At 42.5% G+C, this 23,886-nt stretch overlaps 1 protein-coding gene across 1 annotated transcript; it reads right to left on the bottom strand.

The window, feature by feature from the left end:
* Positions 1-6,770: 6,770 nt before the first annotated feature.
* On the bottom strand, positions 6,771-13,781 carry LOC109913461 (cytochrome b-c1 complex subunit Rieske, mitochondrial). The gene is made up of 2 exons (XM_020512975.2): positions 13,474-13,781; positions 6,771-7,557 (listed from the first exon to the last, which is right to left on the bottom strand). The coding sequence occupies exons 1-2, from the start codon at positions 13,682-13,684 to the stop codon at positions 6,947-6,949; spliced, it is 822 nt and encodes a 273-aa protein (XP_020368564.1). The 5' UTR covers positions 13,685-13,781; the 3' UTR covers positions 6,771-6,946.
* Between the last annotated feature and the right edge of the window lie 10,105 nt (positions 13,782-23,886).

Here is a 23,886-nt window from a genome sequence, read left to right as displayed (position 1 = left end):
TAAAACTTACATGGTTTGCCATTGAGGTTTCATTGTGCCCACAGGCGTACATGTGCTCTTCTCCACTCAATTAAACTATTTCTTCTTGAAAGAAATGAGATACATATATCTGACAGCCAACTTCCACCACACCCTCCCCTGACCAGGTCAGTCCAGGCCCCGTCAGCCCAGTTTTTCCTGCAGATAATCCAGGAAAGGGATTGAAGTGGACAAAAGAACAGTCAGCAGTAATGCAGTATCTGGCAAGGTGGTGAGCGATCCCTCATGAGTAAGTAGGAAGTGCAGAGGACAAGAAGGACTAATAGTTGGGGAAGGTGACATGTAGGAGGACAGTGGAATGGACACGATGAATGCATTAGTGAGAACTGTCATTTGTGAGTGGCATGTGCAGTGTCAAAGTTAAAATGGGGGTGTAGCCCTGCCTGAGACAGCAGACTGACATGGCACTCGACCTTGAGGAGCACAGAAAACCACTCATCTTTGTCCTGCACTGCTGCACATTCCTTTAACCCAGGACACAGCACTGACCCAGGCTGCTATCAGTGTCCAGGCTGAGTCTAGTTTCATGGCCTCCTCCAGTGGGCTGTAAGAAAAATGACAGCTCTCCTCTCTCTACCACCCCATGCACCAGCAACTCCAGGTCCCTGTCCATAAAGTGTGCAGTTAACTTGCCTTTTTTGGGCTAATTCCTCAATGATGGTAATGGAGCACCACAGTATGAAGGGCAGTTCCTGGAGTGGTTAGCAGCTGGGCTTCAAAATATGGCACCAGTGGCATTAATATGGTAAGATCCCAATGATGGTGGGCACTTCTGCCTCCACTGGAACACACTTTCACAAGAAGTGCACTGAAAAACTTGATTGCATCATTATCAAGATAAAGTGCTAAACATTGTATGAGAAAAGTCGCTGCATCAAACCTGTGACTTAGTGCATTAATAGGTTAGTGAGATTGAGTTCCAAACATTTATGTTATTCCATATAGTAATTGCATTTTTCAGATTAACAAATTGTGATGATGAAGGCAATGGAACCTCCTACATCTGTTTCTTCATATATTAAGTTTTATTAATTGCAATAAGTTTGACATTGCCATGGAAACAAAGAACATAACTCAAAGTTGATTCACATCCATATTAAAAAACCCTTGAGGATAAAGTAACAATCCATGATGAAATTTATTAAAAGCATGTGTTGTACCAGATTAATTTTTCAATAATACTCGCAATTATATCTAGTATCACACATTAACAAGATCTTCTGAAAACATCAGAGAGCCTTGGGACTGGTGTCACTCACTGCAAAAGCCCCCATAGCGGAGTGAAGTAGACCCAAAGATGAAGACGTTCTCTCCACTGTCACTGTCTAGAGGCAACCTAAATGATGAAATGTCTCCTAGAATGTTCTGAACTACGAGAAGCATGTAGTTTTGAAGTCTTTAGTGGTTTCAACTTTTGAGCCAAAGCCTGTGTAGAACAATGGTGCGGGAATCTGTGGGAAGAGAAGCTGAGCATTCAAAATGTTCAACCCAATTAAATTTCATATTTGATGTGATCCCATCCATAAGATCTTGCTAATACAACCAAAGTACTAAGGATTCTGGAGACCTGAAATAAAAACAGAATACTGGAATCATTGTACATGGTTAATATGGACTCAAAACATTACCTTTGTATATCTCTTCATAGATGCTGCCAAACCTGCTGATTTCACGCATTCATTTCATCAGATTTTGTTTCCGTTAAGTTTGGTCCCTAGGTCTTTTGGAGGTGGTCATTTGAGTTCGGCTTTTTTTGTAAATTTTGACTTTCTAGTTCAACCTTACAGTCCATTTCCCTCAAGGTTTTGGCAGGGAAAATGTCCAATTAGCCTCTCAAACATGTTTCTGTCAGTGTATTTTACCGATCTTTTCACAGAAATAAATGTGCGCATAAGCAAAAAGTATCTGGAGTATTTATAATAGATCTTGTGATGAATGTTTACATTATCATTTGGAAATTTGGGTTCTAGAGGTAAATCGGTTTTTGTTCTTCAGTTCCATGAAGGTTACTTGTGGTTCCACCTCCAAAAAAAAACAATGTTTTAATGGGGGAGTCAAGATAAGAGTTCCAAAGAATCATGTTAATTAAGCTAAATTACTAAATAACCTGAACAAATAATTGCTGAAATGTTTACTATAATTTAGAACCCAGAGAAAGACAGATTGAAAGGGGGGACAAGTTCACGAAGGAATGGATCCATACCAACAGAAGGGCAGTTTTGGCAGCTCCCAGACCACAGCCATAACGAAGTCTTAAGCTGTTTTAGCAGTCCATGTAACCAGGAATGAAAAAAGACTTTTCTTAACAGTACACTGGGGAAATATCAGCCAGTCTGTGTTTATGTATCCTGGGGAAAGACAGCACAGAGAATTACATCTGGTGAATGTACAGAAAATCGCTGAAACACTTGCAAGCTTATCAGTTGTGTAAGAACCTTTAAAATGAATATAGATGTGATACTTCATTGGGGCTGAATGTCTGCAAATGATATTGTTGATGGGGAAAGAAAGGAAGATTTTGTTTTTTGCTTTTGGATTATGTTTTTCCAAATTGCCAGAAATTTTCTGCTGATTGAACTGTCCCAAACAAAATGAGTTTGGAGGAGTCACTGTGACAGTCCCAATTGGCACGGGTCATAGCAGAAAATTGCTCAAAAAGTCATGAAGGTAGCTGTTGAATAAAACAATTTTGCACAGAGCAAAATGTCCTCTGTACAGGATTATAGAATAACACTAAAAATAGGAAAAGGAGTATAATGTATGGTTCATAAGACTTACTCCATCATTTAATATGATCACACCTGAATTTGGGCTCAACTCTACTTGCCAGGCTGTTCTCCATATCCCTCGATTCCCTAATTCAGCATTAAGTGCATTCAACATTGAGGTATCCATTAGCCACTGCAATACAGAATTGCAAAGATTCACACTGTTCCGTTCCAAAGAGGAACAGGAGGCTGCAGTGTTAAACAACAGGAAATTTATAAAGGAGTGCTCACTCTACAGGTAGCAAGGTTAGACTAAGCTACGGCGGACAGCATCATTACATCACAAGATCAGACTTTTAAAGTGACAGTCCACATACTTGCACAAATACACACCATATGCCCATTGAGTAATTTTTCTTAATCTTAGTCTTAAAATTTTTACCACTTATTTCAAGACTGTGCCCTCATGTTTTCGATTCCTCAATGGGAACAATCCCTCAGCATCAACTTGATTAAGCCCCTTTATAATTGAAAATTTCAACGAGATCACCTCATTCTTTTAAATGCCACAGAACATAGACCCAACTTACTCAGTCCCTCATCCTAGGGCAACTCCTTCAACCCAAGACCAATTTAATGGACATTCCTTAGATAAAAGATCCAAATGACACATAATACCCGAGATGTGCTCTCACTGAAGCCTCATTCAATTGCAATAAGATTTATTTATACCTGCCCTACATTGCTCACGTAATAAAGGCTGATGTGCCATTTCCCTTCCCAATTGTTTGTTTAAAAAAAAAATATTGTGGAATAAATGCAAACTTATTTTGTATTTAACCTTGAAATTATTTATTGCAAACACAGAATAAAGCTGAAGTGTCCTATTGTCTATTGCCAACAATAGACCCTTTACTTTCCAAATTCAATTTCATTCAAAGTACAACATTCTTAAATCCATCTTTGCTCTGCATTAGTGTTGAATGTCTTGCTCATTTTAAACAGGAACATCTTTTCTAACAATGAATTATTTGCTAATTTAGATCAATTTTCTAATTTAAATATAAATGACTGTAAACCATTTATTCCACAGACTTTAAGGCAGCAATTGCACAAAAAGAATTGGCAAAAAGCGGCATATTAAAAGCTTGTGACAGGAAACAGAAGAATCTTTAGTAGCAAAATATGCTGACATGTAGCTAAAATTGCACTATAAATTACAGGGAACTTTAGGATGATGCACATTCATTTTGCAAGTTAGCACTGGTATTGACTACCTCTAGGCTTATACAATTAATACTAACATTACGACAAGTACATTCTCCTGATAATCCCTACACAGCATATCAAACATATCAAATGCATTAGTGTACAAATACCAAGGAAAATTTCTAAAATAAGCCTTGTGTGCATTGCTGGTCTTATTAGTTGGTTTCTGCATTTAAGTTCAACAAGGTTATAGTTTCATATTATTACTCATCGCATGTCTTTTACAGGGATGATCATTTTATAATTCTAAGATGAGTTTTAAATCTGGCTTAGGTTGACAGAATTAAAATAGTTTACTTTGCTCACTATGCGAATTATCACGAAATCCAATAACCAGTCGTAACATAGTTCTTGATAAGAGTCCACAGTTCAGAATGTGCAAAGATTCACAGAAATTAACAGCTTTATTCAGAGGCCATGGTTTGAAATATAGAAGCAGTACTGATATTCTTAAACTGGAAATTTAGTACACTAGATGGAACAAAGGAATTTGCCTGTCCATTAAATTTCAGAGAACAATGCTAAAGCTTATCATCTAACATGTAAATTCATTATTCTCCGGCATCACTTATTGGTAAAGAAGTTTAAGAAATCACAATATTTAAGGGCTAAAGAAAAAAAATCATGAGCACTACAGCATTGTCACCTGCTCCAAAGTTACAAGGAAATCAGGTCAAGGAAAGCATCTCATTTCCATTGCTAAGACAAACAAACACCAAGTTCAAGATTGCATCCAACTTGTTTGTTCACAAGGAGGCCAGGGCTGACATCATCTAAGCTCAATCATATTTGAATGCTTCATCAACCTCGCTCACAGTATGAATTGAGATCCAGAAAGATAAATGGAAAACCTGCACTCCACTCAATCCCTCTTGTCCTCTGGGTTCCAGTTTCCCAAGGCCATGATTGAGCCAAAAATCCTTAGGCTCACGTAAAATCAAATTAAATATTCAAAGAGACCAATGAAACAAAATACGGTGTAGTGGGGGAGATGGAAATTGTGAGAAAATTAAGAAGAATTACCATCTTCAACAGTATGATGGAACCACAAACAGAATTCCTAGTGATCTAATTGCCATTTGAACTAAACTGCACTGCAAGAATGATTTACAATCAATCAGTAGTTCAAACACTAGATGGAGCTCTTAGAGTTAAAAGGGGAGGAAATTATCAACAATGATTCTGTTACATGACACATCTCCTGTGCGCCACTTATGTAAATACTTCAATTATAGCCATATACCAGTACATGGATCAATATTTTTAAGACGTTAGTTAAGTGTGAAAAATAATCGTACTTCTTTTGAATTGAGCTACATTCTACTTAATGATAATCTTACATCTTTTCAACACTGGTCCTTGCAACTCTGAAAAGGCTATGAATGAAGCCACTTTATTAATAATGGCAAAATTGCTATTCTGCATACAGATACAGTGAATGAACCATGCCAATACTAACTGCATTACTGTATATGTATACTTCTGAGGGGTTCGGTGGTAATTAGGGAATAAAAAAATTAAAATCAGAAATGAAAATAATGGATGAATCAGCTCCTAGAGGTAAAAAGGAACAAAAAAAGTTGCTGGAAAAGTCCAGCAGGTCTGGCAGCATCTGTGAAGGGAAAAAACGGAGTTAACGTTTTGGGTCCAGTGACCCTTCCTCAGAACTGCCTAGTGGTAATAGGCCAGGTTCAAATCAGTTTCCAAATGATATCAACAGCACAGGACACAAAGTACTAGTGTATGCATTATAAAGTGGTTGTCTATCTAAGTCAATCCATCTTAGGACAGATGCAATTACAGCTCCATACGTATTTCACTTGAAATACATTGTGTATATGCAAGTGTCTATCAAGTTAGAAAACTCAATCATGAGTAAAATCCACAAAGTTGAGCATCATCCAATGTTATGAAATGAGAAAAGTAAAATCTTCTGGGCATTTTTCTAATTATATTTTAAAATAATGTACCTGACTTGTAAATTCATGTATTTACAAACTTGCGCATTCTCAAGGAAAAAAGTTCATGTGAAATCTATCGATACAAAATAGATGTTACAAACCAGTTGCTTTAGTCAGTTTTATACAGAATTTTAGAAATTACAAGTCTGATCCTTGTGTAGAACACAGGAAAGCAGAAGTGGGGAAACAATAAGGTATGACATCAGCACTGGTGTGTATTTTTTTTTAAATATAAAGAAGCAGATATCTAACTCTCTATGAAGTTTAGTTTCAAAGTTACCATGAACTCGAGCTAACGTGCAGGTTGACGCGCATAGATTTGATGATAATTAGGAACCAGTGAGCTTATTCTAGAACTGTTAAAGCTCAGCTCCCCAATTAGCTTGGTTTTTGAAAGTACGACGGCATGAAATTGCTGGAATATGTGACAGAAGACATTTGACAGAATAGAATCAGTTGTGGTACTAATCTATATTTTCACATCTAGAAACTAAAAACAAAATAGTTCTTTCTGCGGTATGCACTTTTCTGAAATAAGGAAAACTAGTTCTATAAACTTACCATGCATAATGCATTACACAAATTATGCAGCAAGATGCACTTAAACACTGTTTACAGGAAGAGTCTAAATTTCAACATGGTCATAAAAGATTGCATTTGTGCAAGAATGTTTTAATCAATTCCAGTAGTGACTGCACACGTGCAAATGAACAAGTTTTTGATGGTGACCTACACAATTACCATGTGAGCGGAAATTGCAAGACATACTCTTCAAAAACAGGACCACAATTGCTGATGATGCAAAAATCAATATTTATTGATGTTGAACTTGACTTACATCATCCCCCTCCCCCCACAAGCACTCAAAATCACAAAGACTACTTTAACAAGCTGGTGCTAAGAAGGTTCAGTTCAGTAGAGCAGATACACCAGTAAAAGTGGAAGGTACTTGAATTAAAGTTCATAACATTAACCGACAACCACAAGATCTTCGTTAATGAACTCATATGGTGGCACTTCCAAGTTAAGTGGAGCTGGGCCCTTCCTGATTCTCCCTGATGAATCATAGTGAGATCCATGACAGGGGCAGTAGTAGCCACCATAATCACCAGCATTGGCTATTGGTACACAGCCCAGGTGAGTGCAAACACCAATTACAATCATCCACTTTGGATCTTTCACTCTGTCAGAATCTAATTCTGGGTGTCGCAACTCAGCTAAGGATACTGCCTGTTCAACCTCAATTTCCTTGGCCGAACGGTGGCGGATGAAAAGAGGTTTGCCTCTCCATTTGAAGGTCATGTTCTTGCCTTCTGGAATTTCATTCAACTTGACTTCAATCTTAGACAATGCTAACACATCAGCAGAGGCGTTCATGCTTGTGATAAACTGGGTAACAACATTCTTTGCAGCATAGGCTCCCATAACAGCTGTGGTTCCAGTTAATAAATACGAGAAACTTCTCCTGAAATCACTGCTATCTTGTGAGGATTTCCTGGCATCTTGAACTTCTTGTCGCCTATAATCAGAGAAGTCTGGAACTTTGATATCGCTGTGTGCATATCGAACTCTAGATGAAACTGTGCAAGATAAAAAGACAAGATAAAATTATTTTCCCACCACACTCTCAAAGTGATACCATTGAAAAATCTGAAATTTCTAAAACTTAAACTGTCTGATTACTAGTTCAGCATTTAGTTCTCCCCTAACATTTGGTAAACAATATAAATCTTGCAAATCCTTTTGTATACATTTTTCCAAAACCTGCTAAGTCTAACTTGTACCACTATTGGCATTCCCTGCTCAACAAGGAAGTGCATAACTTCAACCATGACATGCAGCTCCGGTTTTTCGACCGTGAGGGTTTGCCAGTCACCCTCAGGACACTGCCTGTCTTTTACCAGGGTTTGATCACTATCTAGGACATGGTCAACTTGCGCCAGGCCTACCCTCCGTCAGGAGTAGTGGCTATCGTCAGAGAGCTGTTGCTCAGGAATCCGCACCTCCACAAATCGCAGGTTCAAATGGCTGGCAGAGGAGAGGGCCGTGGCTGAGGGGACGACCAGGGTCGGGAACGTGCTGGGTGGCAGGGGCCTGAGCTGGATAATGCCGCAGAAATTGGTGCACAGGGAGGCAGCAGACATTCAACTCGCAGCCACTGCCAACCAACGCCTTAAAACGGCGGTGCTCGGACCCAACATTGTGCACCAGTTGGAGGATGCTCAGGTGTGCGATAGAATCCCATCTGTGCGTACCCCTGCTCAGACAGAATTTCACATTGGTCCCAGGATCCTATGACCCACAACGTGAGTCACCTCTTGGCCCTGTACAGACTGTTGTTCTCCTTTATTGACTGTACGGACATGCCTGGCGTGCCTATTTGCCGCCAGGTGGTAGGGATCCCCAGTGGAGGGCTCTCTCCCAGCAGGAATCCGCCCTCTTTCCCTCAAAGATCTGGGGTGGAGCAGGCCCTTGTAACCACAGATTTAGTGGTTCACGGACTTCCAGCCCAACTGTTTGTTTTGCAGCCCTGGAGAGTCCGTGGACCATGTGCATATTGGGTGTGAGCATTTGCATCCCCTTTTCAATTACCTTAAGAACCTTTTTTTGTATTTTTGGTTGCATTTCAGCCCCATGCTCCTGATCTTTAGGCACCCAGTGCGGAGGCAAGCGGGCAGGTTGGAGGATCTCCTCGTAGGTCTGCTCCTGGGCCTGGCCATTAACAGGTTCAGGCAGCGGCCTGTGGACGGGGTCATTACGTCCCACTGCCTGACCCTCTTCCATCATTATGTTTAAGCCCGGGTGTCCTTGAAGAGGGAGCACGAGGTGACCACCAACACTCTCGATGCATTTAGGGACTGGAGCACTTTGTTTCCCCCTCCAACTCTATTCTGATTTGATCTCTACCCTCCCCTTTACTTTTTCTTTCATATAGGCATTGCCCGTTTGGGGTTCTGTTTGTCATTGGTTCTTTCACCATCACACACACGCACACGGGTGCTGGGGAAACTAAGTACTACTGCTAAGAAAAAAGAAAGCAAGCAAGGCAAATGCTTGTACACTCAACTATATGGTCTGACTTGTTAGCACTTGCCTACTGTCCTGCAATTTATATGTTTAATTGACTGCTGTGGCAGAAAATTCTACATTTACTACCTCTCCTGAAGTACTACATCCAAAAGGCTACGTCGTTTCAACCAAAATAAACAGCGTTCAACCTAACTCGTCAATCAAAATTTCAATCACATCTACACTTCTTCCAACACCTGTAATCTGGTCTGAGGGAAGCCCTTGGTACATTTTGCCCAATTAAAAACATCAATAAAGTTGTGTTGGCAGGTGAATTGATCAGGACCCTTAATTCCACTTGCTGCTGCATCTTATTGGATGCTTTCTACTAATGTTATGCACTGACATTTTTGGCCTTGTTATCTCAAATTGAAATGCAACTCCCATACCTCCTCTGTTTCTAAGGCTGCTTCCGAAGTTCTCTCCTTTTTTGCCATAGACCTATTACAAACTATGAGCCTTAAACTTCCTTCTGAATCTTTCATTAGAATGAACAATGAGAGCTTCTATCAATTTATTTATTGCAATAAGCATGTGGTTTTAAGCAATGTTCATGATTGTGATAAACATCAGAAATGAAGATTTATAGTGCATACTTCTATATACACGAAAACATAAATCTGCAGTAGGAATGATCCATTTGGACTTTAAAAGGATATATTTTGTAATATAGTAAAAGAAAGACAGACCAAATTGGCATTTCAAAATATTGCAAAGTTGTAAATGTAGACCACAATTCATTCTTCATTCAATTCCAAATCAGGTTTGGCAAAAATCATTCAAATACCAGAAAAGTAAATGAAGCGAATTCTACAACAGAAGGTACCAAAACCCACCTGGAGAGACTTTTTTCATTGATGCCTCAACATATTAATTACAACTGTTGTCCCTGAAGTCACAGGCCAACTCTTAATATTTAAAGGGAATGAAATAATCTTTCACCAACACGTTGTTTGGAGGAAAGATGTACATTTAGTGAAATATTTTAAGTACATTAACATCAAAAATGTAGAGATCCAGACAACATTGAGTTTTAGATTGTCAAACTATGTAAAGTAAACTTGGTTTCATTTTTCTTTAGATATTCAGCATTGAAAAGTTAAGTCCAAACAGACCGAACTTTGAAGACATAAAACTATTTGGTACTTCAAGTTGTAGCAGTTACTAATGACAACCAATTTTAAAACTGACACCAACTGCAAGTCATGTACGCTTTAGCAATGATTAAATTATAATCAAACTTCAGTTCAATATGAAAAAACAATGTTGAAAGTAAAAACATTTTAATAGACAGTCAAGTATGTGTAGAAATAGGAAACACAAACAGGTAGACCAGTCAGCCCCTCGAGTCTGGGCTGTTAGTCAATGTTAGTATAGTTGAACTACATCTAAATGGCATCTATTAAGAAATCATAATTCACAAGAATCCTTGGCTGGGAAAAAGTTGCAATCGTAGATTTAATTAAACTAGCATTCACAGTGTTTTTGTGGAAGTGTGTTCCACTTTCTTCCTATGTTTTGTGTGAAGAAGTGTTTCCTAAATTCTCTTCAGAATGGCCTGGTTCTGATTTTAAGGGCTGTCACTTTGTCTTAGACTCCCACACCAGCAGAAGGGGTTTGAATCCATTTACCTCATCAATGCATTTCATAAAAGAGTCATAGAGATATGCAACACGGAAACAGACCCTTTGGTCCAACTCATCCATGCCAACCAGCTATCCTATTTAAATCTTGTCCAATTTGCCAGATTTGGCCATTTCCTTCTAAACCCTTCCTATTCATATACCCATCCAGATTCCTTTTATACAGTCATAGAGAAATACAACATTGAAAATGACTTGCTAACCTTCCATTTTCTAAGGAATTCAAGTCTGGTTTAAGGAATATATCCAATATTTGGAGCTCCATTCTGGTGCATCTGTCCTCAACATGTTCTAAGACTAATGCATTTCAATATACTGTATACAGTAATCCAGATGTGATTTGTTCAGGGCTTTGCATAGCTGTTGCAATAAAAACAGAGGACATTTTGTTTTCTTCATTTTACTCAGAAGTGAATGTCTTTGTTCCGTTCCCACAGTCACCCGTGATACTTTTCACCTGTTATCCACTCCTATTAAATCACCTGTTTCCAATTAATCAATTTTGTGCAAAGCTTGACAAAGCCAATACAAACCACCAAAGGGGAGGGAAAGAATAGAGACAGGGGGAGGGGATTAAATAAAAATGGAGTTGGAGGTGGAGAAAAGGCAGTCCACCCCTTGCAGTGCCCACATTTTTCTCAAAACACTGAGTGCACTGATGAGCACCACTTTCTCCCTCTCCAATGAAACCTGGTCACGAATGAGAATGACAGAAGAGGGCAGACAGTTGGCAACTATGATCTCCTCCACTGTCCAATGTCCGCACCTGTTAATAGCCAACTTGGCCAAGCCCAGGAGCAGACAAACAAGGAGGTCCTCCGACTTGCCCACACCCCTCTGCACCTGATGCCCAAAGATCAGGAGCGCAGGGCTGAAGTGCAACTAAAAACACGAAAGATTTTTCAAATAAATAGTTTCCCTTTTACGGAACTGATGAAGGCTGCAGAAAAGATCTTCTGTTTCCGCATTGTTATTTGCCTTCTGGTTTTAAAGGCAACATCCGAGTGGCCTGATATTAATTTTCTACCCAATTACTACATTTTAGTGATTGGTGTATGTGGATCCTAAGATCTTTTGGAATCACCACTATCCCTAGCTTCATCAGCTTCAATAATACCCCTATCTCTTTTGGTTTAAAATGCATGACCTCATAATATTTGTACAATTGTTGTAGTTATGAAAAGTGGAATTTCTTAAAAATAACATTCAGTGATTTATGTTTCATATCCTGTTCATGTTTAAAGCACGTTAAGCAGAAGACAAGTTCTGTCTCAATGCATTTTATGTCAACACCATCAGCTGCATTTTACATCAACGAATATTGGTAGAGTGCAATCCCCTCCAGCACGTTATGCAAACAAAAAAGGACAGAATTTAATGAGAATAAAAAGGTACTTGGGGATTGGACAACTGGCAGCGTGCAATTTTGGAGACATTTATTTCCACTATACATTAAGATTTAACAAATAAGACATCAAACAGAAAAAATTTAAAAAAAAACTTATTTCAGTTACAGGCTGTGAACTGTTACACTCCTGGATCCCATTACCTGATAGGCCACTGTGGAAGGCAACTTCCATTAATTAAGGTCAAACTGCACAAAACAGATGACAACATCACCAACACCTATTGTATAACTCTCTCTCCAAACAGGTTCCATACTTGTTATCACCAATTATTGAACATCTATTCATTACAATTACATCTGTCCAGATACTTTCTACAGGCTCACTGGAAATTGCAGCAATTAGACAAAACGCATCTATACAGAGTAACTGAAACCTGGATCAAAAGGACAAGCCTGTTGTTTATCATTAAATCAGATTTTTACTTTCCTGACATGTACAAAGTTTAACCCAGGAAGTATGAATTAGAATAGTTAAATCATTGTCAAATGAGACAAACAGAGAGATAGTGGAGGGATTCAGAGAATAAATCTAATGCTGGTAAAATAAAAGGGAACAATCCTCCACACTTTTATAGAGACTATTTTTCCACTTTAAATCATTCATAGACTAGATGCCCAGAGAAAGTTAGACAGCCAGATTGACTCAAAGGGCTCCCACATCTTGTACCTGTGAATACAAACTTCACCAGCTCCTGAATCAAACCCACAGAAAGCATTTTCTGAAGAAGAAGGGTTTCGGCCCAAAACGTCAGCTTTCCTGCTCGGCCTGCTGCGTTCATCCAGCTCTACACCTTATTATCTCAGATTTGACCACTGCTCCTTTTACGCCAGAGGCCAACCTTCAGTCTGTCAGGCTAAAGTGGTGAAGGAGCAATGGATAAGGAGTGCAACCTCGCTAGGTATATTTACAGATTTGTTTTCATTTAAAATCCAGTCGACAGAAGTTACAGGTGGGCTGCGCATCGGTAAAAACTGACCTAACAGCTCTACTGAAAGGTCACGACCTGAAATGTCAACTGTTGTGCTCTTCCCACTGGATTATGCCTGGACCACCCAGCATCTTTTGCGTTTTGCTTGGAGTTAAAACTGCTGGGCATGATGCTCGTTTTGAGAGAGTTAAGGGTGTAGAGTACTGCATACAACTGCTGTGTGACTGACTTCCCTGGAGGCCCAGGTTTTAAAACAGATTCTCACATTGACCGACTTAGAGCCACTTCCCTGATCCACAAGGTCACGGAGCCTGGGAGCAGCAAGGCCGATTCGCTGCAGGATGCGGCGGCGACACAAGCCTCCGACCCCGGGTGGGAGACAAGCGTTCCGACTACTCAATCTCCGAGTCCGAACCACTCTCCCCCTGACCCTCCCGCTCCACTCACCGTTCAGGCCGGCGGTAACAACAGCGCCGCTCCGGGCCGCTTGGCCCTGCAAAGACTCCCGGCACAGGACGGGCCTCTTTATATCCACGATCACCGCATCGGCCTTGGAAACCACGGCAAGCACCAGCGGCTTGAGCTGCGACGGCACGATGTTGGTGGTGGCGGAGAGGTACGGGGCGAAAGGCCCCGAACGAGTGATCAACGACAACATAGCGAGACCGTCAATCTGACACCGCCGACAGCGACCTTAAGCCAGAGGACACGGGGACGGCCACTGCGCAGGCGCTGAGTCGAACGCCATGGCGCACTCGCCATTGCCGTCAGTGAGCGGTGCGCAGACGCCAGTGCCGTCAGTGGGCGCGCTAGCTCGAGTATTGTCCCTTTGCACTGCGCAGGTGCAGAAGTGAAAAAGCCAAGTATTGGCATGGAGTTGGATTCTTCCAAGGTGTTGGGTAGTGTTTACAGAATAACGAAGAACTGGGGATCCTGAGAGTTCAGAGACAGTATGTTCCTGTTAGTGTGAGGGGCAACACTGGTAGGAATAAGAAGGAAATTAGGAGGCCAAAAATGAGACATGAGATAGCTTTGGCAAATAGAGTTAAGAAGAATACATTAAGTGCAAGAGAGTAATTAGGGAGACAATAATGCCCCTTAAAGATCAAGGTGGCCACCTACGTGTGGAACCTCAGGAGATGGGTGAGATACAAAATGAGTATTTCACATCATTATTTACTGTGGAGAAGGACATGGAAGCTAGAGAACGTGGGGAGATAAATAGTGATGTCTTAAAAAGTGTTCATATTACAAAAGATGAGGTGCTGGAGGTCTTAAAACATATAAAGGTAGATAAATCCCTGGGACCTAATCAGATGCTTCTGAGAACTTTGTGGGAAGCTAGGGAAGAGATTGCTGGGCCCCTTTTCTGAGGTATTTGTATCATCGATAGCCGCAGGTCAGGTGCCAGAGGACTGGAGGTTGGCTAATGTGATGCCATTGTTTAAGAGAGGCTGTAAGGAAAAGCCAGGGAACTATACACGTCAGTGGTGGGTAAATTGTTGGAGGTGATTCTGAGGGACAGCATTTACATGCATTTGGAAAGGCAAGGACTGATTAAGGATAGTCAGTATGCCTTTGTACACGGGAAATTGTGTCCCACTAACTTGATTTGAGTTTTTTGAAGAGGTGACAAAGACGATTAATGAAGGCAGAGCAGTAGATATTGTCTAAGTGGACTTCAGCAAAGTATTTGACAAGGTTCCACATGGTAGAATGGTTAGTAATGTTAGATTACATTGGATCCAGTGCGAGCTAGCCAAATGGTTACAAAATTGTCTTAAAGGTAGGAGACAGAGGGTGGTGGTGGCGGATTGTTTTTTGGACTGGAGGCCTGTGACCAGTGATGTGCCACAAGGATCAATGCTGTGTCTACTACTTTTCGCCATTTATATAAATGATTTGGGGTTGTGAATATATGAGGTATGGTTAGTAAGTTTGAAGAAGACACCGAATTAGATGGCATATTGGATAGTGAAGAAGATTATCTTAGAGTACTATGGAACCTTGATCAGATGGGCCAATGGGCCGAGGAGTGGTAGATGGACTTTAATTTAGATAAATGTGAGGTGTTGCATTTTTGTAAGGCTAGAGAAGTTGGGGAAATAAATAGTGATGTCTTGAAAAGAGTTGATATTACAGAAGAGAAGGTGCTGGGAGTCTTAAAACATATAAAAGTAGATAAATCCCTGGGACCTGATCAGGTGCTTCCCAACACTTTTATGGGAAGCTACGGAAGAGATTGCAGGGCCCCTTTTCTGAGGTTTTTGTATCATCGATAGCTGCAGGGAAGGACTTATAATTATACACTTAATGGTACGGCTCTGGGGAATGTTGCCGAACAAAGAGACCGAGGGGTGCAGGTGCATAGTTGCTTGAAAGTAGAGTTGCAGGTAGACAAGGTGGTGAAGAAGGTGTTTGACATGCTTGCCTTCATTGGTCGTAACATTCAGGATAGGAGTTGGGATGTCATGTTGCAGCTGTACATGCTGTAGAGGACATTGGTGAGACCACTTTTGAATACTGCGTACAATTCGGGTCGCCCTTCTATAGGAAGGATGCTGTTAAACTTAAGAGGGTGCACAAAAGATTTACCCACAGTATTAGTAGGCACTGCAGATGCTGGAGAATCTGAGATAACAAGGTGTAGAGCTGGATGAACACAGCAGGCCGAGCAGGAAGGCTGACGTTTCGGGCCTAGACCCTTCTTCAGAAATGGGGGAGGGGAAGGGGGTTCTGAAATAAATAGGGAGAGAGGGAGAGGCGGATAGAAGATGGATAGAGGAGAAGATAGGTGGAGAGGAGACAGACCGGTCAAAAGGCGGGGATGGAGCCAGTAAAAGTGAGTGTAAGTGGGGAGGTAGGGAGGAGATAGGTCAATCCAGGGAGGACGGACAGGTCAAGGGGGTGGGAAGAGGTTAGTAGGTAGGAGATGGAGGTGGGGCTTGAGGTGGGAGGAGGGGATAGGTGGGAGGAAAGACAGGTTAGGGAGGCGGGGACGAGCTGGGCTGGTTTTGGGATGCGGTAGGGGGAGGGGAGATTTTGAAGCTTGTGAAGTCCACATTGATACCATTGGGCTGCAGGGTTCCCAAGCGGAATATGAGTTGCTCTTCCTGCAACCTTCTGGTAGCATCGTTGTGGCACTGCAGGAGGTCCAAGATGGACACGTCATCTGCGGAATGGGAGGGGGAGTTGAAATGGTTCGCGACTGGGAGGTGCAGTTGTTTAGTGCGAACCGAGCGTAGGTTTTCTGCAAAGTGGTCCGCAAGCCTCCGCTTGGTTTCCCCGATGTAGGGGAGGCCACACGGGAACAGCGGATGCAGTATACCACATTAGCAGATGTGCAGAGTCTTCTTGGGGCCAGGGATGGGGGTGAGGGGGGAAGTGTAGGGGCAGGTGTAGCACTTCCTGCGGTTGCAGGGAAAAGTGCCGGGTGAGGTGGGGCTGGAGGGGAGTGTGGAGCGGACAAGGGAGTCACGGAGAGAGTGGTCCCTCCGGAAAGCAGATAAGGGTGGGGAGGGAAAAATGTCTTTAGTGGTGGGGTCGGATTGCAGATGGCGGAAGTGTCGGAGGATGATACGTTGGATCCGGAGGTTGGTGGGGTGGTACGTGAGGACGAGGGGGATTCTGTTTTGGTTGTTATTGCGGGGAGGGGGTGTGAGGGATGAGTTGCGGGAAATGCAGGAGACGTGGTCGAGGGCGTTCTCGATCACTGAGGGGGGGGAAGTTGCAGTCCTTGAAAAGCGAGGACATCTGAGATGTACAAGAGTGGAATGCCTCATCCTGGGACCAGATGCAGCAAAGGCGAAGGAATTGGGAATAGGGGATGGCGTTTTTGCAGGAAGGTGTGTGGGAGGAGGTGTATTCTAGGAGTTGTGGGAGTCGGTGGGCTTGAAATGGATATCGGTTTCTAGGTGGTTGCCGGAGATCAAGACAGAGAGGTCCAGGAAAGAGAGAGAGGTATTAGAGATGATCCAGCTGAATTTAAGGTTGGGGTAGAAGGTGTTGGTGAAGTGGATGAACTGTTCGAGCTCCTCGTGGGAGCACGAGGCGGCGCCGATACAGTCATCAATGTAACGGAGGAAGAGGTGGGGTTTAGGGCCAGTTTAGATACGGAAGAGGGATTGTTCCACGTAACCTACAAGGAGGCAGGCATAGCTTGGGAATTCCCCATACAGATGGCCTAAAGGCAATATGTCCATCCTGGGCCTCCTGCAGTGCCACAACGATGCTACCCGAAGGTTGCAGGAAGAGAAACTGATATTCTGCTTGGGAACCCCGCAGCCCAATGGTATCAATGTGGACTTCACAAGCTTCAAAATCTCCCCTCCCGCTACCACATCCCAAAACCAGCCCAGCTCATCCCCGCCTCCCTAACTTGTCCTTCCTCCCATCTATCCCCTCCTCCCACCTCAAGCCCCACCCCCATCTCCTACCTACTAACCTCTTCCCACCCCCTTGACCTGTCCATCCTCCCTGGACTGACCTATCTCCTCCCTACCTCCCCACTTACACTCACCTTTACTGGCTCCATCCCCGCCTTTTGACCGGTCTGTCTCCTCTCCACCTATCTTCTCCTCTATCCATCTTCTATCCGCCTCCCCCTCTCTCCCTATTTATTTCAGAACCCCCTTCCCCTCCCCCATTTCTGAAGAAGGGTCTAGGCCCGAAATGTCAGCCTTCCTGCTCCTCTTATGCTGCTTGGCCTGCTGTGTTCATCCAGCTCTACACCCTGTTACCCACAGTATTGCCAGGGTTGGAGGGTTTGAGCTACAGGGAGAGGCTGAATAGGCTGGGGCTTTATTCCGTGGAGCACTGAGGTGTCGCCTTACAGAGGTTTATAAGATCATGAGGTGCATGAAAAGCCAAGGTCTTTTTCCTAATGTGGGGAGTCCAAAACTCGAGCACATAAGTTTAAGGCGAGAGGGGAGAGATTTAAAAGGACCTGAGGGGTAGCATTTTCATGCAGAGCGTGGTGCGTGTATGGAATGAGCTGCCATAGGAAGTGGTGGAGGCGAGTACAATTACAGCATTTAAAAGACATTTGGATGGGTATATGAATAGGAAGGGTTTGCAACGATATGGGCCAAATGTTGGCAAATGGGACTAGGTCAGTTTGGGATGTCTGGTTGATACGGAAGGGTCAGACCAAAGGGTCTGTCTCCATGATGTATGGCTCCATGACGCTGTAAATACAGAAAATGTTGAGGATATTTGGTCCAAAATGTGTTTTTGTTAGAATGAAGCAGACTCAAAAGGATATGTTGAACACCTAGATCCCATCTGGGCTACATAATGCTGTACTGATGGCATTTTATTCCAGAGACATTCGCAGCTGTGTTTTTGACAATACAGACTTGATGGACTGAAGGACCTCTTCCATACAGTATGATTCTGTGAATTACAGCATGACATACCTTTTCATAATTAAGTACTGAAGCTAAAAACATTAAAATACGTCAATCATGTGGTAACAAAAGTAAACAAATAGCTGGTAAAACAGCAGTGGTGGATGGTTGAAGGAAAGAATATTACATTAAACTTACAGTACACACCATCCTACATTAAGGCAATGAAATACTAACAGATTTCATCCATTAAAAATTTAATCAAGGTACCAAGCAATGAAATAAGTTGGGCTAAATGGGTTCTTTTCCAAACTGCATCTGACCCAGTTGAATTTAGTCAAACATACAAGTTGCTTTTATTGTCCTGAAAATGATTGTGGTAACCAGTTCTGAAGTTGGGCATATTACAATAAGGGCAAGATGTAGAGCTGGAAGAACACAGCAGGCCAGGCAGCATCAGAGGAACAGGAAAGCTGACGTTTTGGGTCTGGACCCTTCTTCAGAAATGGGGGAGGGGAAGGGGGCTCTGAAATAAATAGAGAGAGGGGGAGGTGATGATAGAAGGTGGATAGAGGAGCAGATAGGTGGAGAGAAGACGGACAGGTCAAGGAGGCGGGGATGACACCAGTAAAGGTGAGTGTAGGTAGGGAGTTGGGATGGGGGTTGGTCAGTGAAGTGGGAGGAGCGGATAGCTGGGAGAAAAGACGGACAGGTCAAGGAGGTGGGGACGAGATGGGCTGGTCTTGGGATGAGGTCGGGGGTGGGGAGATTTTGAAGCTTGTGAAGCCCACATTGAGACCATTGGGCTGCAGGGTTCCCAAGCGGAATATGAGGTGTTGTTCCTCCAGCCTTTGGGTGGCATTGTTGTGGCACTGGAGGAAGCCCAGGATGGTTATGTCGTCCAAGGAGTGGGAGGGGGAATTGAAGTGGTTCGCGACTGGGAGGTGTTGTTGTTTGTCACGAACTGAGCATAGGTGTTCCACAAAGCAGTCTCCAAGCCTCCGTTTGGTTTCCCCAATGTAGAGGAGGCCACATCGGGAACAGCAGATACAATATACCACATTAGCAGATGTGCAGGTGAACATCTGTTTAATGTGGAAGGTTTTCTTGGGGCCTGGGATGGGGGTGAGGGGGAGGTGTAGGGGCAGGTGTAGCACTTCCTGCGGTTGCAGGGAAAAGTGCCGGGCTGGTGGGGCTAGTGGGGAGTGTGGAGCGGACAAGGGAGTCACAGAGAGAGCGGTCCATCCAGAAGGCAGATAAGGGTGGGGAGGGAAATATATTCTTGGTAGTGGGGTCAGATTGCATGTGGTGGAAGTGACGGAGAATGATGCGTTGAATCTAGAGGTTGGTGGGGTGATACGTGAGGAATCAGCAGTTCCTATTATCTCTTACAATAAGGGCATTTTTTTTTATCTTAGCACAAAAATTAACTTCTTATTAGTAGGATTTTGTGCTTTGTGATATGGAGGGCATTGTACAACTGATACTGATAAAGAAGATGAGGAAAGTAACTTTCAACACACATTTCTATCAATCTGGGCAGTGTATAAGGCTAGAGGGCTGTACGGGCCATGCATATTCAATAGTAATATAGATCAACACAGGTCATGGACAGAGAGCTGAGAGAAATGAGCGATTTGAAATTAAGGATCCATTTATTTATTTTTGAAACATACTGTCAACTCGACCATCCATTTCAAGTCAATTTGAATGTCTATGTCCAACACTTGTAAGGCTTTCACTTCCCCATTTGTCAAATGAAATGAGGTCATTTCTACCAAAGTCTTTGTTATCTCATGGTCATGTCAGTCTACCTTTGAGAGACATTCTCATATCATCACTGTATCTTAGCATGTGACCAGAGGGTATAAAGGTCTCAGACTCCATCTTGCCCAGCAAATTACCTGCAGCATGATATGGTACCAGAAGCATGATGCTGTTTGTAACCTAATAGTTAATGTTAGCCCAGACATTGTTGTGCCTGAAGAATATAATGTTTGGATATAATAGCTATTTTTAGTGTCAGTTGGGTCCTTCAACACCACATTATCCATGTCTATTTTCTTGTGTTATGAAGGGTAACATAAGCATGCCACATTAAGTAAAGTACCGTGTTGAAGGCAAAATCCACATCAGTCCACTTGCATGGCATATTTAGTAGCATTTAGCTGCATTCTCTTAACTTCAAGCTATCCACCATTAGTAAACATTATTGGGTCCTGCTGTAGTCTGCTAACACTGCTCATTATTCCAGGATCATTATTGGAGTATAAAGATAATTCACATCTTGCTTTTCCCAACTGCAAGCTATCTTCTAAAAAATTCTTCTCCCCTGTTGTTTCCAGCTTCACCTCCAACTGTGAAGAGTTCTCCGGACCTCGTTATCAATAAAATTGTTACCATTCAATAAACTGCCTCTACCCGGTCCCGTTTCCAGCAGACAACCTGGTCAAAATTCTTCTAATGCTCTGCATGGCCTAGCAATGAACCTGCATCTTTCTGTAGTTTTTTTCCTATTCCCCTTCTTGCTCTCTCTCAACTCATTTGTCCATGAAAATCACTTCCTTCTCCTTCCATCCTTTCCCTAAACTGCTGACCAATCAATTTCACCTCCTGGTTCCCATGTTATCTGATGTGTCTTCCCTTTACAGCTTTGTAGTTCTCCCCTCTAAATTTGACCTTATAAGACCCACAAGAAATAGGAACAGAGGTAGGCCATTTGGCCTCTCGATCCTTCTCTGCCAATCAATAGGATCATGGTTGATCTGACATTCCTCATGGCCACTTTCCTGCCTTTTCCCCATTACCCTTCATTCCCCTCATCAGGAATCTATCTGTCTCAACCTTAAATACACACAAGGACTCTGCTCCTTATTCTCTGTCTATGGCAAGGAGTTCCAAAGACTCATAACCCTCTGAGAGAAGAAATTCCTCCTTATCTCAGCTTTAAATTGGTGCCCCTTCATTCTAAAATTATGTCCTCTAGTCCTAGTCTCTCCCATGAGGGGAAACATCTCAGCATTTACTACTTAAGAATCCTATACGTTTGAAAGAGATCACTTGTTATTCTTTTAAACTCCAGTGAGTAGAGTCCTACCCTGGTTACTATTTGCTCATAAGACAATCCCTCTATACAAAGAGTCACCCCAGTGAACCTTTTCTGAACTGCCTCCAATGAAACAATTGCTTTCCTTAAATAAGGGGAACCAAAACTGCTCACAGTACTCCAGGGATTCCAGTACACAGGTTATGGGGAAAAGGCAGGAAAGTGGACATTAGGGATGTCAGATTTACTATGATCTTATTGAATGGCAGAGTAGGATCGAGAGGCTAAATGGCCTACCCCTGTTCCTAATTCTTATGGTCTTATGAGGGGAAATTTAGAGGGGAGAACTACAAAGCTGTAAAGGGAAGACCCATCAGATAACATGGGAACCAGGAGGTGAAATTGAGTGGTCAGCAGTTTAGGGGAAGAAGGAGATTGAAGGAGAAGGAAGTGATTTTCATCGACAAATGAATTCAAGGCTGCACTGAGATGTGGTGAGAGGAAAAGAAAGAAAATGACCTCTGAAGGCACTTAGGTGACATTTCATTGTAAAAACATTATTACATTTGTCAATATATGCTCACTTTTCAACATCAGCTGTGTGTGTGTGAATGTTTATTTAGTTGAGACTATGAGATGGAAGTGGCAGAGCCTAGTCTGCCTTAGTGCCACACAAACTTTTATAGTCCAAATTGTGAAGTCAGCAGCTCCAGTACCTTACACATTGGAAGGTGATTGCTACTTTGAAAACTAGGGTGAATCTTTCCAGGCCTCAAGGCACATTTTGTACAACACAGCCATTAGCAGGAGTGAAGCATAATGCTGCTTGATATGGTCAAAATGCTTTCTGGCAGGATTTGCACTCCACACAGTAGGTCAATGCCTAAGGTTCACATTGCGTGTAGAGATTGCAGGTGTATTTCAGCTTTACTGTGTGGGTATCTGTTTAATGCTGTTACTCTTTGAAGGCCCTCAAATTGCTCAAAGGTAAAATCTCCTCCAACAGGAATGAAACATTTAACCTGTCCAGTTCATATGTGATGGCAGCCATTTTCATATTCATTACACTTTTGTTATTTGCAACACAATAGAAGGAAATAGCAAACAGGGTTCATGCATTGAGGTTCAGGCTCAGCTTTTTACCTCTGGTGAACACATTCTCTTGTTAGTAGTGGTCCCCTTCAACCACATCTACTTTTAACTTCCTATGCTCCCACATAACTGGTCTTATCTAAGTCTTCTACTCTCCACTTTACCTCCCTTCCCCCAAACCCAAGAATATGGAGTCAACATGCCAAATTTAAAGTATACTCTTCCACACCCCCATAAAATTCAGGGTTTGCTGACTGTCAATGATCCAACCTCCCGCATTAACCCTTTCACTTCTATGGCCTATTGTCCTTCTTATTTATTGAGCTGCCTTCTTCACAGTTGTTATCTCTTCTGCATTTCGGCATACTGCTCCAAGTTCCACAGTGAGTTCCTCAGTATCCCTCCCACAGCAGTAGCACCTGGTAATACCCCCTTGACTTTTAGTGAATGGGTGCCCAGGACTTACTGTGGTCCATCCTCTTGACCAACTTGGAGTGACATCCCTGACTGATGACTGACGAAACTTTGACTATTCTTTGTGTAGTTTCCTGCCTCACTTACCATGGCTCCCTGGGCTAGTTGGATTTAAAGGGCTCACCATCACCCACTGCCCAGACTGTAGAGATATAGATCTCTGGCCCTGAACACTCCAAGTATTCGACTGACTGTCCGCAAGCCGCTGGATTAATATTAAAGTTTGCCCTTCAGTTACTTGACTGGGATGCCATGACTGAAGGGTATCTTCTTTGACTTGGCTGAGGACTACCCGCCTTGGACTTTGAGATATGGCCATTTTGTTGAAGCATAGGCAGTGTGTTTACTGCATGTGTAGCTGGCACATGGTCCAGATGAAAGATTGACTTAGCATGCTGACATACAGCAACATGTCTAACCCCCTTGACTGACCACTGCTGGCAAGCATGACAAACTGCTTGACTTTGCATTTGCACCAAAGGCAAGGCAAGGCAGAAGTACACTGAGCATGTCACTCTGGCTGAGGGGGCAGAATGCAAAAAGGCAAGACAAGGCAGAGACAATGTGAGTATCCAAGCAAGTGCTGAGAGACCAAGTGAAGATCCCTGAGATGCACCCTGGTTGAACCCATGAGATGGCTACCTGTCCCTGCAAGCAAAGTGCCCTGACAGCAGCTTTTGATTGAAAGGTGTCATTTCTCTAAAGTGAGGCATTGAAGCACAGAAATATAAAGACCATATTGGTATTTTTGATTGTAAACTAAACTGAAAAGAACTGATTTAAAAGCCAAGAATTGTTGAAGGAATGCTGCAATTTTTAAAATCACCTCCAACAACATTCATGAAGTTTGGCACTAACCAGGACTCAGCATTCCGTCTACACCATCCACAACCTTAAACA

Source organism: Rhincodon typus, chromosome 15, assembly GCF_021869965.1.
Source record: "Rhincodon typus isolate 14 chromosome 15, sRhiTyp1.1, whole genome shotgun sequence".
Taxonomy (NCBI): domain Eukaryota; kingdom Metazoa; phylum Chordata; class Chondrichthyes; order Orectolobiformes; family Rhincodontidae; genus Rhincodon; species Rhincodon typus.
Note: the sequence above shows the minus strand (reverse complement) of the source record. Positions and strands in the feature narration are given on the sequence as shown.